The 18,131-nt window shown below is 40.0% G+C and overlaps 1 protein-coding gene across 6 annotated transcripts in view; it reads right to left on the bottom strand.

Moving 5' to 3' along the window:
* Window positions 1–3,623: 3,623 nt before the first annotated feature.
* il1rapl2 (interleukin 1 receptor accessory protein-like 2) overlaps window positions 3,624–18,131 on the bottom strand; it is a 528,542-nt gene continuing 514,034 nt past the window's right edge. The window contains exons 11-20 of one of the 6 annotated variants that reach the window (XM_074674421.1): window positions 16,523–16,663; window positions 13,860–13,920; window positions 13,252–13,364; window positions 7,171–7,316; window positions 6,991–7,068; window positions 6,788–6,904; window positions 5,198–5,320; window positions 4,247–4,477; window positions 4,045–4,075; window positions 3,624–3,791 (exon numbers count right to left, since the gene is read on the bottom strand). In XM_074674421.1, coding sequence (XP_074530522.1) covers window positions 3,703–3,791; window positions 4,045–4,075; window positions 4,247–4,477; window positions 5,198–5,320; window positions 6,788–6,904; window positions 6,991–7,068; window positions 7,171–7,316; window positions 13,252–13,364; window positions 13,860–13,920; window positions 16,523–16,663 — 1,130 coding nt within the window. In that variant the 3' untranslated portion in view covers window positions 3,624–3,702. Of the gene's footprint in view, window positions 3,792–4,044; window positions 4,076–4,246; window positions 4,478–5,197; window positions 5,321–6,787; window positions 6,905–6,990; window positions 7,069–7,170; window positions 7,317–13,245; window positions 13,365–13,859; window positions 13,921–16,522; window positions 16,664–18,131 lie in introns of all 6 variants that reach the window. The other 5 variants (XM_074674420.1, XM_074674422.1, XM_074674423.1 and 2 more) reach the window with 5 other exon arrangements.

Raw genomic sequence — 18,131 nt, 5'->3', positions numbered from 1 at the left:
GGTACTTAAGGAAACAGCTTCCATTTGATGCATGGTCAATCTGGTCTTGGGGTGTGTACGATTATTGAAGAAGAGGCTTGGGTTGGTTACTAGCTTGGCTAAGCCTAGCTAGTAAATCTGACTTGTCTCCACCTCCATCAATCCATAGAGAACCTGGTGGTCTGTTGATGCCCTATGAAATGGTGTGAGCTACTTGAAAGGCAAAAGTCCAGGGCTGATGAGATCTTTCTGACCATAAACATAGTCAGCAAGACCCAGACTGGACACAATGTCAAAAACACTCTCCAAACAGAAAGCAAGAGCTGCTGCGTATATAGGTGTGACACTCTCTCGATCAGCTTTATGTAAAGCTCATTATCTTTTACAAAGCATGTTGTTCCAAACAGTATCCTGTATCGTATCCTGTGACATTGGGGCTGACATCCAGGAGGCTGATGATCTAAAGCCCTGTTTCCACCAAGGGTTCAGTTCAGTTCGCATTTTACAGCGTTTCCACTGACTGATCCCAAGACAGATCGCCAAATAACCGAGATGAGCCATTCCACTTTTTGGCACCCTTCCGTAGGGGTGCCAGACTAAGCACATCTGATTTTTGCAGGTGGAGCTACAACACTGCAGACTGTTGATTGGTAAAAATAATCGTCACTTACCGTGAGACAGCAGCTGCATTTCTCCTGGCAGCAAAGTCTTCTCTGAAACAAAGCTTGATTGCTCTTTGTAATAAAGAGCTACATTCCCATCATAAAGAGGCATCATGCTATCATTTAACAGATGCAGCTCTCAGCATCTGGCTTAGGCGCCGCCTACCACAAGAGGGCACAGGGCCAAACTGAACTGAACTGGACTGCTTGGTGGAAACGCGGCTTAAGACACATCACTATATGTAAGGTTTTAGTATCCTGGTGCACTTGGACTCACTGATTCTTTGATTTTCTCTTGATAACGGGTTAAAGAGACAGCAACAAGTACTTAGTACAAGTACATTAACCTTTGGTAAAGAAGAGAGCTGGTCTGTGGGACCCAGGATTGCTAAGTCTTTTTGGATGCAAAGGCAGATGGGTTATAGGATCATATCCATTCTGTACAGGGAGCTGTGGAAGCCACGAGTTTAAATGAATCATCTGAGCCAAACATCGAAACATTTCAAACCCCTATCTCAGAAACCTATTCAATCCTATGATTACCAGTACTACTTTCCAAAAAACGAATGAAAGGGTTGTACTGAATCTGTGTAGCACGTAATGGCAAATTTAAACAAAGAGGAAGTAAATGAGAACAAGAGGAAGAAAGAAGAAATTCTATGTGATGACAAGTCTCCGGAATGTATAAAACTCATATAATTTTTATTTGCTCTTAGTTAAATTATTTCAACCAATATATCCAAAGAATATTCAAAGAAATGAGCAAAAATCAAAAGACAACCACTGTACTGTATATTGCCATCGAATATAACAACTCAGAAAATTAATTATTGAATGAAACAATCTCATATACCCAGGATTCATTGGTTCTATTAAGACAATGACAGTTCCTTTGTGTAAAGTCAAAACATAATAACTTTTCTTAAATATAATGGTAATTATCTTGGTATCTTAAAGCTCAAAAAGAAGTGGTCCGGTTCAGCTTGGAGTCCAGGGAAAGCCCCTTTGGCCGTCTGGTGGAGGTCTTCATTCCAGAGTGGTTTAAAACTTAAGCCATAGGCAGGGGTCCACTGCCATCCATCCATCCATCCATCCATCCATCCATCCATGCTTCCATCCACCCATCAATTCATGCACATCCATTCATCCATCCATCAATCCGCCCATCCATCTACCAGTTCATAAACATCATCCATCCATCCATGCACATCCATTCATCCATCCATCAATCCGCCCATCCATCTACCAGTTCATAAACATCATCCATCCATCCATGCACACATCCATCCATCCATCCATCCATCCATCATTTGACCAATCATCCATCCATCCATCCATCCATCCATCCATCCATCATTTGACCAATCATCCATCCATCCATCCATCCATCCATCCATCCATCCATCCATCCATCCATCCATCCATCCAATTTTCTATCTATTTATCTTCCATGCACACCCATCAATCAAAGCAAATATCCATCTGTTGATCCAGCCATATGTCCAGCTGCCCACCAATCTATCATTTACACATTTATTCATCCATGCACATCCATCCATTCATCCCCCTTTCCATTTAAGGAACAAACTAAAAGCAGTAGTGGCTCTGGGTCGCACAAACTCAATGAGGGTGTTAACAGAAACTGTAGGTAACAAATCACTGTCAGGTATAGGATTATGCAGAAGTTATGGAAGCTGTACAGAGATTATTGTAACAAACAAACATTAAAAACATAGCCCGTCAAAAACGCTTACCAACCATCAAGAAGGCTGAACAAATAAAATAAATTAAAAACATGTTGTGGAGGGACACCTCCGTTTCACTTTATCAGTTTTTATCATACTTCATGGCTGGGCAGAACAAAATATCGTATCAACAAAAGACATTTATTCTCGTCCATACTAAAAGAGGCTGCAGGAAATGTTGTGTCATTTACTCTTTTATCTATGTTTATTTAATATCTTTTACTCTAAATGGGTGGTCATGCAAATAGAAAGAGCCAAGTCCCTCAAGCCTTTAGCTTGATGATAAAAATTGGTGTTCACTTCTTGGCCTGTTCATCAATTGATGAATTTACTAGTTGCTAGGTTTCCAAGTCATGAGCAAACTGAATGGTGGTTTCGTGGTGCTCTTGGGCCTCCCTTACTTTAAGAAGTAAGCAGCCTTTTAGTCAGCTTGTATTAGCAGTTTGACCTGTGTCCACACGCCGCCTCTCTGTGCATTTCAGGTAATTAAGTTTAGCAATTGCTTTAGTCTCCTCTGTAGTCTGTTTACTTTCAGTCCAACAAACCAGGCAGCTAAATAGTTAGCCAAAAGTTGTTATTCAAGAGGTTGACTAGTTGATTTAAGGTGGACTGGTTTCTAAAATCATTGCTTCAAGACTTCTGACAAGCCCAACAGGTCGATAAGTAGATTGATTTACCCACAATTTAGCTAGAAGGTCAACTGGACTTCCTCCAACACACATCTGTTGTTTCTCAGTTGAACATTATTTCATTAGCTAAACAGCTGGAAAATCAACAGGTTTTCAGCTGCTGTTCATGCTGTAATGTCGTACTTTTTTGACAAACGCCTCTGTCTATGGAAATACACTTACTGTCAAAGTTTCATGGACTCTTTCATTGACTTTCCACTTCTTTACACAACGTCAAGTCCATACCTGTTCACAAACGCCCTCACTAGTCCACTGCTTTGACTGCTCGTGTAATAAAACAGCGCTCCTCTCCGAGGGTTGTAGCTACACAGCTTACGTTGTTCGTTTATAAGCAGGTTGCAGATCCCAAACTTGCAGACTTTCTTCAGCCAAGCCAGCATTAACTACCTTTGTGAATCCAAGGCATCAACAGTCTCTGAGCTGTCCTTTGTTCACAACTTAGGGCGAAGTGGCCAAAAACTGTTTCACAGGTTGTCCCCTTGCAGTTTCTCCTGAAAACCAAGGCTGTACAAAGTCCATAATCCCAATGAAACCTGTCAGAAAGTCAGTCTGCCTCATGTCCAAAGCCAGTGTAAAAGTAGCCTACAAACCAGTCTGATCATCGAGCAAGCTTCCTTCTACCAGATGTCAGAGCTTAGTTCTCTGCTGGTGAGAGGTCCGAAGGTGCTGTTCAGGTGGATCTCTGGCTTCTTCCCAAGCGTACTGCTCTGGGGCACCTAGATGGAAAAAAGAAGTACACCGGTGATTGGCAGGAGCCTTCCTCACACTACGAGTCTTTGTATAAGTCTACAGCTACAAGAGAAAACACCGGCTGCACTAGAGTTTATAAAGAGCTATTTCATGCACATAGAGCGTAAAATAAATAGTCTGTATCAGAAAGCTATCTCCCAGTCTGTCAAAAATAAATATTTTAGGTTGATAAGATGAAGATACTATTCCTTTTTTAAATTTTCTTTTATCCAAACAGACCTCTTGTTCCCCAGTGAACTGCTCTGAACCCCTGGGGAGAAAAGAGGGGTTTTATTTTTAATGTGTTTAGACTCCAAATTCATGCACACAAACAGCAGAAAGGAAAAGTCAACAAAAAGGCTACACTATGTAGAGGTAAGTAAGGAGGAAACTAACTAACTAACAACTGTACAACAAATGACCAGCCCTGTGTGTCCTCTACCTGTCCATTCAGTAGTGTCATAGGGATGTTGCAGTAGACGTGACGCCCACCAGGGCCCAGTGTGGAGAACTGTACAGTGGAGGGAAGTGGGAGGGGAGGCGACAGAGGAGCAGGCTGTGTGGGGAGCTGGAACTCGTAGCTGCGGCAGAAATGCCTCATTTGAGCTGTGTGACCGCCTCCCAGTGGCAATGTCATCTGGTTGTAGTCAGGGATCTCTGTAGCCAAGGCAACCTGTCGTGGGAAAGCATGGCCAATGATCATTTTTTGACATTTTTCTTCCTGTTTTAGCTAAGATATTCTGTGTTTTTAAGGCTGAAATGAACAGCAAAAAAGACCTTTTTTTCTGACATGGTTAATATTTTAAATGTAGAAAGACACCATGATGAATTTATAGGTCATAGAGCACCGTTTTCCCTATACACTGGACAAATCCAGCCAAGAAGTAAGAGATACCACCACACACTGGTATTTATTAAGAGACAACCAAACTTTAGAGCGATGGTATACAGCTGGCAGCAGAGTCAACGAGACAGGAAGTTGTAAAACAGAGGAGAAGGTGCTGAGTAAAAGAGATACTGACCAAATTAAAAACCAGACACAGAGTTACCACAAACCGTCTCATGGTTTGTGGGCTTCAGCAGAGCTAGAGGACAGGCTGAATGAGATGAAAATGCAAACAGAAAAGTTACAGGGAAGAGGACCTCCCACTGGTGCTGCTGTTGTTTTCTGCATCAGCATTTCCTCCAAAACAACATAGTTTATTGAAATTTGGTCTAAAACGATATTTTAAAACTATGTTTGGAGCTAATATAGTCTTGCAGGTCTTCAGAAAAAAATTGTTGTGCTCTCTTAAGATCTACAAGTACCCAAAGGTGAACTTTGGATCTCTTTGTATGATTTCAAATCCAAGACACCACATCAGTGTGAAGGGATACAAATGCAGCAGCGTACCTGATGGTGTCCGTGGCGACTATCGTTCTGGGGTGCCAAGGAAGCAGAGGTGGTGGTCATTGCGATAGTAGAGACGGTTGTCTGCAGGTCACCAAAGAGGCCCTGTTCACCAGAGTCCATCACCTGTTTTCATGAAACCAGAGTTAGCTTTGCGGTGGAGATAAACTCAATTAAACTTAACGGCAGGAGTAGAGATTTTGGGCACCAGTATGACCTGGGGTTAGGTTATGCACCCCCAAGGTTCGCCCTTGAGTGGTCGGTCTTAGTCTCCTTTCCTGTGTACCATTCCTCACTCTCACCCTGTTTCCTGCTCTGTCCACTGAACCATTCACTTAAAATAAAAAAAATAAAGATCTCCTCTAAACTGTTCTTCCTTTTTTCCCCTTTAAATATGTGTTTAAACACAACTGGTGACTTGCAGGGGTACTGAATTAAGTAATTTTATAGGTATCGACCAAATTCTCCACGTAAAATCAAAAGGTACCATGTTTAGGTACTTAAATGCATCCTTGTGACTGTGAGGGAGTGGAAGAGTAGGTGATTTTCCATGCTGGACATGAACACAACATTGCAAGGTTATATACTATAATATAAATAATAAATATGTTAAAGTGAAATATTTGTATATTTTAAAAAATATATATTTTTTTAGTACATAAACACAAAAAAGTACCAAAAAGTAGTACCGATTGCCAGGTACCGAGCATCGGTACCGTATCATTTCAAATGTGAAAGGTACCCATCCCTAATAAAAGGCCAAAAGACTAGCTTAGTTCCACAGAGGGTTGTGTTTTTTCAGACACTATCTCATACATCAGAGGGTTTTTCTGAAAAGTCTCCTAAAGGTGATTGATGGTTAATTGTGGAGACAGAGTCTGGACTTTACTGTTAACTTTTTCCTCACACTTGAGTGACAGCAGTCAAAAAGATATTTCTGTCACTAAAATTTTTGTTTATATGTTCAATATTTTCAGTCCAAATAAGAGGCCATAATGATATGATGAGCAAATTATTTAAATATTTTTTCAAATTTTGGATTTATTGGTAAATATCTTTCACCTGTGTAGATTGCTCTTTGTTCTCATGTGCTACAAAAGGATCACTTTTTCATTATTTTTTAAACGGGAACCCTGCATCACACTGCTGCTGTGAGTGCTCTTTGAAAATAAAAACTTTATCATTTCATCGCTGAAAAAAAATCACTTGACTCTAAGAATCACTGATTAAAATGAAAGTGCTTCCATCTACAAGAAATGTCCTCAGTTCAACACCAGGACACTGATTTAAAGCTTTTATTGATCTGTAGGAGTTGAAGCCTTGGACTGGATGTGAAGAATGACTTTGTGAAATGTCAAAGTTTTAAAACTTTGATGAATGGAGAGGTGTCAGATTTACTCTGATACTGAAAAATGTTTAAGACCAATCTACTGTGCACAGATGCATCTCACAGCAGCATTAATTAAAATGTGCCACACAATCAAAGAGAAGAGAAGACTGAGTATTAACCTTGTGATAATCCAAATAACTAGGCTGAATTACAAGGTCTTCTATATACTGAAACAAATGTTGGATTTCATCACTGATGCGTACCTGGCGTCTGGACAACGTCTCTCTGCGTTTAGCAGGCATCTCATAGACCACCTGCTTCCAAAAGTTTGATGACAGCTCATTGCTCTTTGCTCCCTTCCACTTGATGATGGATAAAACCTGCAGAGAGGAGAATTAAATTATAACTCAATAACTCATTAACTTAGTGTTGTCTCCTCTTCCTCCCTCCCTTTCTCTCTCTGTACCTTAATGGTATGTTTGAGCGCCTCCACTTCCTGATAGTTCATGACATTCTTCAGGTCTGCACACTCTATCATGATCACCTGCACACACACAGACACACACACACACAAAAAAATAAAGGAGACTTATCAGAAAGTGTTGAGATTGTTGATTTTGTGCTGTCTCTTGTTTCCAAACTTTACCTTGATCTCTCCAGTTACGAGCATGGAGTGGAGCCGTGTCTCTATCTGGAAGATACTCCACCCTCTTCTGGCAACAAACTCAGGAGTCAAAATGATGATCAGACGCCGGCTCTGCTCCACGCTGCGAGCCAAGTCCTCAATGTAGGCTGGAGGGGACAGACACAAGGACACAGTCAGGTCAATAAAAGAGAAGTTAACACCGCTCACAAAGAACATGGTTCAGAATAGATTAGATATAAATAAAACATTTTTGATCCATGGAAAGCAAAGAAAGAAAGCAGGATTGACACAGAAATTAAAGAAATAAGTGAGCATTAGCGTAAAATCTTTTTCACTAATGGGTCTTTTCGAAGGGAAAAAAATAAAATCTTCACTGTTAGTTTTTACGGATGTTCTTCAACTTAAAAGAGCTGTGATACTATACAGAATGTGTAGTGTTTTCCAGATAAAAGACTCTGTTTACCATAAGGCCCCATCAGCCACTTTTAAGATGTGGCTCTTGTCAAGGTATATATTTGTTTTGGAGAGCAGATCTTAGTTTTTAACACTATTTTTTTGTGTTCAAGATGACATTTTACCTGACACAAAGTGATTTGAAGCTAAATAAAGCTGGTGTTTGAAACGTGACAACAAGTGTCGTCAAGTGTCCAGAAGCAGAATATCTGTTTGGTGTTACTCACAGTCCTACCAGTGCTCATCTACCAACTCCAACCTCACCAATCAGAGCTAACGAAACGTCACTCTTCATTTTATTGATGGACTCTCAAGTTTGAACAGACCACTGCAGAATAACTGCTGACTGTGGGTTGGAATGAACATTATCACTTTATCCCGTGTTTTAGCCCGTGCTCTATTACTCTCCTGTTTAGCTTTCTTCTGCTCTTCTCTCCTTTTTCTTTTTGACAGCCCAGGCCTAGTTCAATGATAATCTAATTTTTAATTGTGGAATATAATCAGGCATGTTTCTTGAAGTGAGACTTCTAGAGACTCTAGAAGATCAGTTAGAAAGCCCTCACAGGGACTTTGAGATTCGTATCAAAAGAGTTAATAAATTGATGTTGTAAAACACTGCAGCTGTCATGTTTTACCTCGGCATCTCCATTAGACTGAGGAAAGGCAGTTTTTGAATGTTGATCCTTTCTTTTCAGAGAATCAGCTGACCTGTGGGAGCAGGCAAATTTCAAGCTCTGCACACAGGCGAGCAGAAAGCTTAACTTAATGTTAGCAACTTTAATCCTGTTTCGAACTCTTAAACTGATGATCAAATTATGGATATCTGTTTTCAAACAGGTACACATTTGGCTTTCACAACCTGCATGATGTGTGCCAGTCATGTGTCATTCCATCCTTAAACTTGTGTGTGAGTGAATTTCATTAACAAGCCAATATAAAGTCCCCAGTTCCCATGTACTGCACTGAGTGGCAAAAATGGCATGAACTTACAAGAATAAAACTAATTAATTGTGCAAATAAAGCTCTGTTAGCACATTTAATTCACTTTGTTTGCAGCACATCACTTGTTTGCGATAGGTGTGAACGCACCATTAGAGTGAATCATGAAACAGACTTTGCATGGATGCCCAATTTCATTTAATAATGTCTTTTACGCATAATTAATATCACATTTTTCGAGAATAGTCAAAAAATAAATCTCTTTGGAAATGAAGTCTAGATTAATTGACACAGTTAGTGCAGCCAGCAATGTTTTCTTGATCATTTCTAAATAAGTTTAACATTTTATTTTAATTTTGAGAACAGCAAATTTGTATCAGAGAAAATTAGCATGACAAATTACAAATTACATTTTTCTTGAATTTTTTGTGACAGAAAAAAATCTTTGTTATGCTGCAGGGAGCAGGAAGTGAACTTCAAAAAGAAGCTTTAAAACTGCTCCCTCTATAGTATCTGCTGTCTCTTCCCTGTCAGCACCCTTCACTCTGATTTGTTCATAAATGACTCGTCTGAGTGACAGGAGCATAAAGCGTAGTGGCAGAAGTGCTTGTGCTGGACTTTTAGCTCAGCCACCCACAGGGAAGTCTGCTCTTATACGTGGCTCAGAGCTGAGCTGGTGCACCTCAATCAGCAGCTTTTACACTGAACTTTATAACTCAGAGAGGAAGATGTTCACTTGAGGGGGTTAAATGAGCAGCTGATGAGATGTGAAGAAGGAGAAAATGTATAAAACTGCTGCTGTGTGTCAAGAATTTCATTCCCCAAAGAGCCAGAGTACCATTTGTAAATGCTGCTTTTTATCTCTGCTGTGTTGCTGCTTCAGCGTCTCACCGTATGTTTCACTAACATTCACATTTCCATATGTAACTGAGATTCATAAAGTCATTTTGGAGCATGCAGCGCTGATGGAGCTTGTTATTTCCTAAATTTGTAGTTACAGAAAATGACTGAAAACTATGTCCTGTAAACACTCTTTCTCCGTGTCTCTCCTTTTCTCCATCTATTCACCGGCAAACTAAATTAATGACAGAGACTCTCCAGCAGCACATTGCAATTTCATGCTCAATTTGACACCCACAAATAGTACAGAACATCTCAGACATCACTCTCCTTCTCCCCATTCCTCTGGCTACTTCTTCAGGGCTTCTCTTCACTGTCTCTGCTCTGCTCACACCTCCCTCCTGCCCTTCACTTCCTCTTCCACCGTCCATTTTTCAGGATTATGTAAATCAATCAGTGATATTTTAATAGAATAACAGGAACCAGTGACCCGCTCTGCACCTCTGTGTCTACGAGTTGTTTGTTTTGTGCTGTCCTGATCATTTTGAAGAGCTAATGCGGTGGATAATAGACAGGGTAATGTAGGTCACGTTGCCGTGTTTCTCTGTCAGCAGCTGATAAACATTGATAAGTCACCTCCATTTGCCTGCGTGATTCACTCTCTCAGTGTTTTTGTCTTTACGTAAACTTTAATTTATCAGCAGCTCAGACTGAGGATGTGTGGACTTTTGTTTTTGAAGGTTTTTAGGTCACAAAGAAGAAGATTCATTTCAGCAGGAAATAGAGAGCTGGGTTCATCGACAACATCAATGTCTGACTGCAGACTGTGCTGATCAGCACACTGTAGTTAATTATATTCAGAGATGGCAAAAGTACCTGGATTCCTTACTTGAGTAGAAGTAAAATACCTATGTGAAAAAATCGCTTGAGTATAAGTAAAAGGTTCTGATCCAAATATCTACTCGAGTAAAAGTAAAAAGTACAGGCTCTGAAATGTACTCAAAAAGACTGTAAAAGTAAAAAGTGTTCCTATTGCACGATTCACTGACTGTAAACACAGGATAATTCATATGGAATCTACTTAAGCAATGTTATTGTTTAACATTCACTACCTGCCTAGTGTCCTTATGTACTTGATGGACTGTTCTTGAATGCCAATACATCAATACTAGTTGTTTTAAGCACCAACGAACTCAAAAAGCTCTTTTAAATAAGGCCATGGGTGCTGCTCCTGTGACTGTGTGGGACCCCCACCATTGTCTGTTTTGTGCAGCTGCTCGAACGTTAGTTTTGTAACGTGTAGGCAGTGGGGCAGACCTGCTCTGACACTGATGTTGCAGTGCCAAAAAACACAAAATATATAGGCCCAGGCTTTTTTGGAAATGTAAGGAGTAGAAAGAACTGATATTTATGTTGGAAATGTAATTGAGTGAAAGTAAAAAGTAGTCAGAGAAATAAATACTTCTTAAGGTGTAAAATCCCTGAAAATCTACTTAAGCACAGCAATGAAGTATTTGCACTTTGTTACTTGCCATCTCTGACCATATTTAATGTCGTAATGTAGTAACATGTATTTTTTCAGCTTTTTCTTTTTACTTTAATGTTAGTAACAGGTGTTTTCTACTTTTAGGACCCAGTCACACAGGCAAACCGTGCCGTGCTTTAGCACGATTAACTTTTCTGCTTTGACACGCCTCAGAGAGGTGGGCTTCGGGACGGTTTACTTCATGCACGAGCGCAAGCACGCGGACAGCGCGTGCGATCCATGACGTATGATCACTGCGAGCGCACATTTCGACAATCAATTTGAATGAAGCAGGGGTGTTAGAAGGCTGTGTCGGGCAAAACGGCTTACCACAAGTCCAAAGGGTCGAAAGTTGTAGCAGTGCCCTCTGTGTCTCATTGTGCTGACTCTGATGAGATCGCACTTCACGTAGACAGATGCTTCATGATGACGTACGCGGGCTCTGCGCGCGTTTGATGCCCGCTAAAGTCTGGTTCATATAGGGGTAGTGTGACCGCTGGCCGTACTCTACAGCTGGGGAACAGGTGTGGTGGGTTTGTTTTAAAATGAGGCCGAGTTTATCAGAGTTTATTACAATAAAAAAGTTATTTAAGGTTTTGAATAAGTTCAAAGGTATTTGGCAAACTTCATCATCTGGAACGCAACGATGCAGAGTAAGACAGCTCGATGGGGAAGGTGCAAACATGGGAGTTAAGAAAATTTTTTTCTAGAGAAATACTTTATTGAAAATATCTTTGGTAAAGACAAACCTTTTGTTTTGTTTTGTTTTGTTTTGTTGACTGTGATGACTTGTAAAGCCTGTGTTACTGCACTATTCCACCTCACTGACAGTCAGTTTTGAACTCTGTCAAGCATAATATTTTACAGTTACCGTACTCGGCAGTTTATTCAAATAATACTCCCAATAACACAGAATTAGCTAGCAGATTATAAAATGTGGGTCTGTTAAGCATCCAATAGTCACCATGTCAGATCAATCCCCAGGGTCTGATTTGACTCCTCTTTTTTTTCTTCTTTCATCAAAGCAGCATCAGTTGCTTTTTCAGCCACATGGGGGCAGTAAAACAAGCTGTTCACACATCAGCAGATGTTTCCACATGAAGTCATCATGGTATGAGAAGCTGTTTTTAATCTAACACTTCCAGCACACACAATGTAAAGATTAGATAATCAGTCGTTCTACCCACCACTCAAACCTTGTAGACTGTGAACGCTGGTGTTGGTAAATCAGAGTTTGCTTGATAAAAACAGCTGCATGTGGTGGCTAACAGCAGGTTGGATTGGAGTGGGGAGAACAAAACTATATGTGCAAAGTTTCCGTTATATTGTAGGATAGAATAAAATAAATCTTTATTTCCACCAAGGTGAGGGTTTGTCCGGAGCTCTCCAGCTTCATAATGTGTGCGCAAGAGGAAAACAAGCAGAACAACAAAATCACACATTTATCCCTTCAGGGATTATCTTTCCACTACAGGCAGCTGAAGTTGTTTTTTTGCCATTTTTTTCATCCACACACTTTTTTTTTTTCCAGGAAATCTTTGCTGAATTTCCAAACCCTGCACTGAAAGAATGCGTATTCATTAAGTATGTGGTTGTTTACATTTCAATTAAATCGTGGCGGCATCAGATTGGATACTCCAGGTTTATAATGTGTTTTTACCCCCCTGAACCATCATTCAACACACTTGTAATGACCTATTAAATTACAAGCACACTCCCTTTAGATTACTTGAGCCAGTAAACACAGGAGCCAAGACAAAGAGCTGGTTTTAGGCATGTACATGCATATGAGGTTAGTACAGATGTTCAGAGTGAGAGCCAGCTGGGAGATGGAGAAAAAGCTCCCCACACTTTGTCTCATGATGTGAGAAGAGACAGCACTGACCATTTTCCTACATGGGAAACCTTTGTCTTCAATGAGACGTTCTCATGTGCAGACCATCAAAAAGTCTGCTCATGTGCACAGCCAAAAAATGAAGTGCACATTTAATGCATGAGTTTGAACTGTGTGCAGTCTAAATGTGTGGACGGACTCTGCATCTACACACAGCGTGGCAGTGATAGATGAGTGTGTGCTGGTCCAGAAAATGACAGATTCATACCGTATGATGCTACACTCATGCATTTCCCATTACATGGCTTACAAACCTGCTCCAGCTTTGAGATGGTCACTTTAAACTTTAAGGATGTTTACGTCTGTTTTTCATCAAAATGACAAAACACTCTTCACGTAGAGGAGATCAGTAGAGAGATTGACATGATGCATGAGTGTGAGGAGAGAGGTGAGTTGAAAGTGAAGTATTCGATCAGCTGCGTACACTTACTGCTGCTGGGTATGAGATCTCTGTCGGGTAGAAAAAGCTTGTATCCGTAATGTTTCTCTAAAACGTCAGGCAGGATCTCCAGAGCAAAGGTTTCCTCATCACTGCTTGTCCTGCTGGGGGAGAGGAACGATAATTAAGGCTCTAAATTTGAAATCAAATGCACCACATTAGTGGAGTATAAGCTCAGGTTGTGGCTGAATTTAAAGTGGAAAGAAAGTTGAGTAGATGAATGTGTAAATAATTCCTAAAAAATATGAAATGCTCCACCATGAAGACGAGTTGAAGCATTTCACTGTTACCATGCTGTTTCTAACAACAGGAAACTTCAAACTAACACTGGAGACAAGCTTCAAGAAGAAATCAGTTACAGAAACCTTTTACAGTGGTCAGCTCAGGTTAGTTTTGGGTACTTTTAAAGAAACAATATGTTTGGTTAGTTTCTTTCTTTGGCAGAGATAGATCATAAAATTAAAACAGGTCTTAACTTTTCATCAAACTGGTGTCCTTTAAAAGTTTCTCACAGTGATGACTGAGAGTTTGAGAGTCAGTGTTAGTGTCATTAGAAAACACAAGAGGATAAACAGTATGTGTGTTCACAGGTAACTGACCTGCCCAACGAGTCCAGGTCCACTTTAGTGTAGGACAGATAGGCGTCATACTCTTTATTATCTGTGGAGACAAACAGAAAGGGACAGTGTGAGTCAAAGGACATCTGAGAAAATAAAACCTTTTTAAAACCATGAATGATTTTAAGCTCTTTTATTCTGGGTGTCTGAGTCTGTTTGGTAAACTTATTTTTTTGTTTTAATCATCAATTTACTTGGGACAGATACAGTATACACAGAAAAAAAAGAGAAAAACATCTCATGCCAAAGTCTTACGGTGTTTATAGTGCTTATTTGAAAAAAAAAAAAAAAAAAGTCATCCCTAGAAGGACTTTAAGGAGGGGAAAAATTAAAACTTCCATCCATATTTAATGTTTTATTTATATAACCCCTTTTAACTGTGTGCTTCACCATAAACAACACAAACAGATGACAATAAAAGGAGAAATATAACAGCAGCCGAGCAATAAAATAAACCTTAAAGCATTTATGCTTGTAAAATAAACTAAAATCAAATTTAGTTAAAATTACTTGGTTACTTTCTGTTACTTGCTTTGTATTACACTGCATTCTGGGTAATCTGGCAGAGGTGATGTAGGATGGCAGAGGTGATGTAGGATGGCATACTACCTGAGACTCATGTTAATGAAAGAAAGTCTCTTTTGTATGCTTGTGTCAGGAAAAAAAAGAAGTGTGAAGATTTAACAGAGATGCTAGAGCTGCAAATAGCAAGAGGCTAAATATCAGTGAACATCCTTAGTAGTAGGGTCAGGAATCGAAAAACGGTTCCTGTTGAGAATTGATAAGAAATGTTTCAATCCATCGATACCGTTAGCCTTTGTGCTAAACAATCCTCTTATCGATCCTTTACTCTATGCCAGAGCTGCTGGACCTTATGTGACTAGTCTGTCGCAGCTTTCTTAGCTTGGCAGTTAGATAACATTTTCCAAGAAAACCCTGTTTAACGATTTCTAGCTTGAAATTTTACCCACAAACTGAACACTCAAAGTAATCTACATTACTCTCTCACAGGAGTTTCCTATTCAATACATTCAAAATAAACAAAATAGCACTAGCTTGATGCTAATGTATACTGGAAATTGCATTGATACGCTAGCGGTTAGCATACATCGATATAACTTTGGCTTCAGAGTAGAATTTCAACTTTCATCACAGAGACATATCACAGTTACTCTTTTTAAACGATACTGAGAACTCCAAATGTCAAAATACTTTCAAGCAAATGAAAGAAAAGTTAGGTTCATGGATGCCTTCATAACTACGGCAAGGTTCCAAACAACTTGGGAGAATGCTATATCCACTTTGAGACACTAGATGGGCTGCTTGAGTCAATAACGTATTACAAAACTGTACATCAGCGTCACATGACGTGCATTTTGTACTTATTTCTTTATATTTACGCTGAAAGATATCCAGATCCAGTGATCAATTTCATATTTATTCACTTAGAAGACGGCCTGCTGCTGTGCTCCTGTCCGACACCAGCTACTACAGCTTTGGATTTGGCCTGCTGGTTTACACCTTAACTGTCGCCACAGCGCCAAACTTCAGACTGCGTCTGTTTCTCTCTCTCTCCCTTTCTGTGTGTGTGTGTGTGTGTGTGTGTGTCTGTGTGCGTGTGTGTGTATCCCTACCCCCCCCCCCCCCCCCCCTTCTCTCTCTCCCACTCTCTCTCCTCTATCTGTCTCTCTCTAACCCCAACACAGTCGAGACAGATGTCTGTCTAACATGAGTCTGGTTCTGTCCGAGGTTTCTGCCCGTTAAAGGGAAGTTTTTCCTTGCCATTGTAACTTGCTAAATGCTGCAAAGTCCTGTACTCATGGTGGGTTAAGATAAGATAAGACTCCTTATCTTGTCTTGATGTTGGGTTTCTGCTAATAAAATTTTATTAACATTTACGGGTCTAGACCTGTAAATGTTTTTGTAAAGTGTCTTGAAATAACATTTGTTATGATTTGGCGCTATATAAATAAAGATTGATTGATTGATTGATTGACTTAAAAAAGAAGGAATTGTTAAGGGAATCAATAAAAAAATGAATCATTAAGCAGAATCAATAAGGGAATTGATAACGATAAAATCTTATCAATGCCCATCCCTACTTAGTAGTAAATTATCATGAGGTTTTATTTCTTTAACATGGGTAAGGTGAACAGAAAGAGTGAAGGAATGATGATTTAATAACATCCCTTCACCTCAATGGAACAGATAGAGCATTACGAGGGGAATGTCAGTTCAGCCCTACTTGAGTATTTTTATCTCAAACTTGAAAAAAAAGGTCAATCTGAGCGTAACTGAGGATAATATTGGGTCAGAGGTTGGTAAAAATAAGTTTAATTTGATTGAGTAACATTATTATAAATATATGAATTCTTAGATGTCTTAAGTGCTTTTATGCTAACACATGATAAATGAGCACAGAGCAACAGGTCTGAAACAGAAAGCAATGAGATCAAACACCTGACATACAGAATGAATCACATTCTTGGATGGAAACAACATTGTTCTGTTTAAGGAAACACGTGCATCTGCCTGTTATTGATCAGGACTGTGTGTTTAAACGTTTGCACTTCTTCTGTTGACGTGTCTGATCAATGCTTCTGTAAAATTACTTTGATTCAAACTTAGAAAGCAGATTCTCTTACCGTCCTCGGTTTCATCACTCCCAAAGTGTCTCCTGTAGCAGAGCAGGATCTCCAGGTTGTAGCACTTGTAAAGCGCTGTCAGGACTCCCAGCAGCAACAGTATGACTCCCAGACCACCGGCCAGCTCCAGACGATACATGTCTACAGTCAGAGGAGAGGAGAGGAAAGAGAAATGACTTATTAGACTCATATCAGCGTAAGTTTAAAGGTTCACAGCAGAAAAAGTAAAGCAGACAAGGTTTCAGACTGAAACTCGGCTTTGCTGGGGTGAATTTCCTGGCTGAGAGTACTGAGCTACACACCTGTTGCTTGTGACATAAACTCTTAAACTGAAAAAGAAAGCGTGAGCCGAGCCTCTTCATCAGAATAATTTTGCCTTTTAGGAGGAAGAGAGTTATCTAAGACCCTTTGATTTGATATGAAGAGGAATGACCTTGGTCCTTGATACTAATCCTTGAAGCAGTGAAGTTGAACGCTTTGCTCTTTATTGGAGCTTTTAAGAACTATATGTGCAAATTCACCAGCACATACAATGTTCCATCTTTTCAGTTTTCACGGCCAGGATACTTATTCTGTCTGAATAAGTCTTTGACCACACTTAGACCCTTTTTACCTTTTCATGGACAGACCAAACAGCTGTTAGAGCGTGCTGATATTGTTACTTCATTGCAGAGCATTGCAAACTGCTTTAGTCTACTGCTTCCTCCAGCAAACCACTACTGCACCCAGCTCCTCCTCTGATGCTGTGTCTGATTTTATCAGTGTCATAAACATTTCCCCTGTTGCCTGCTCAGTTCTGTACTCTGGGGATCTTTGCTGCTGCTCCCCCTGCATAGGCTTTTCATGTACAGTATGCTCATGAAAAAGAGGGCAGATGATGCTCTCCCCTCCTCATGCTTTGGCTTTGGCAGCCCACACAGGCTACAGAAACATGTAACTGAATACACGTGTATAAGGTTTTTTTTTTTTTTTTTTTTTTTTTTTGGAGAGTGGTTCAGAGTGAAAAACAGAAAGCAGAAGTGAAATACAGTATACAACAAACCTGCAGATAATAGATCAGCCTCAGTGTGTGTGTGTGTGTGTGTGTGTGTGTGTGTGTGTGTGTGTGTGTGTGTGTGTGTGTGTGTGTGTGTGTGTGTGTGTGTGTGTGTGTGTGCCCTCGTAAATAATGCAGGTGTTATTGACACTATGAATATATGGGAGATTTATGGAGCATGGCTGTTGACTGACACATGGGAAATATGATCTATTCCTCTTTCTCTCTCTCTCTCTCTCTCTCTCTCTCTCTCTCTCTCTCTCTCTCACACACACACACACACACACACATGCTTGTGCCATTCTTTTCTTTTACATGAGGTACATATAGATTCATGTTTATTTCCTGGCACCTTTGATGTGGCCTAAATGAAACTGACTGTATACAATCCTTGTCATCATAATCAAAGACTGTGAGGATCTGAGCCTGAAAGATGTATCCATTATTAATGTCTGCATACTGTTTGATCTCCAGCACAGTGCATGAAAGATATATACATTTTCCTGTCTATGATCATTATTTTCCATCTTTTTGTACTGACATGGTAACCATCATTTATTTGACTTGCTTGCC

Source organism: Halichoeres trimaculatus, unplaced genomic scaffold, assembly GCF_033239565.1.
Source record: "Halichoeres trimaculatus isolate MK-OKI-2021-1 unplaced genomic scaffold, fHalTri1.1 fHalTri1_scaffold_7, whole genome shotgun sequence".
Lineage (NCBI taxonomy): Eukaryota > Metazoa > Chordata > Actinopteri > Labriformes > Labridae > Halichoeres > Halichoeres trimaculatus.
This window is presented reverse-complemented; position numbering and strand designations above follow the sequence as displayed.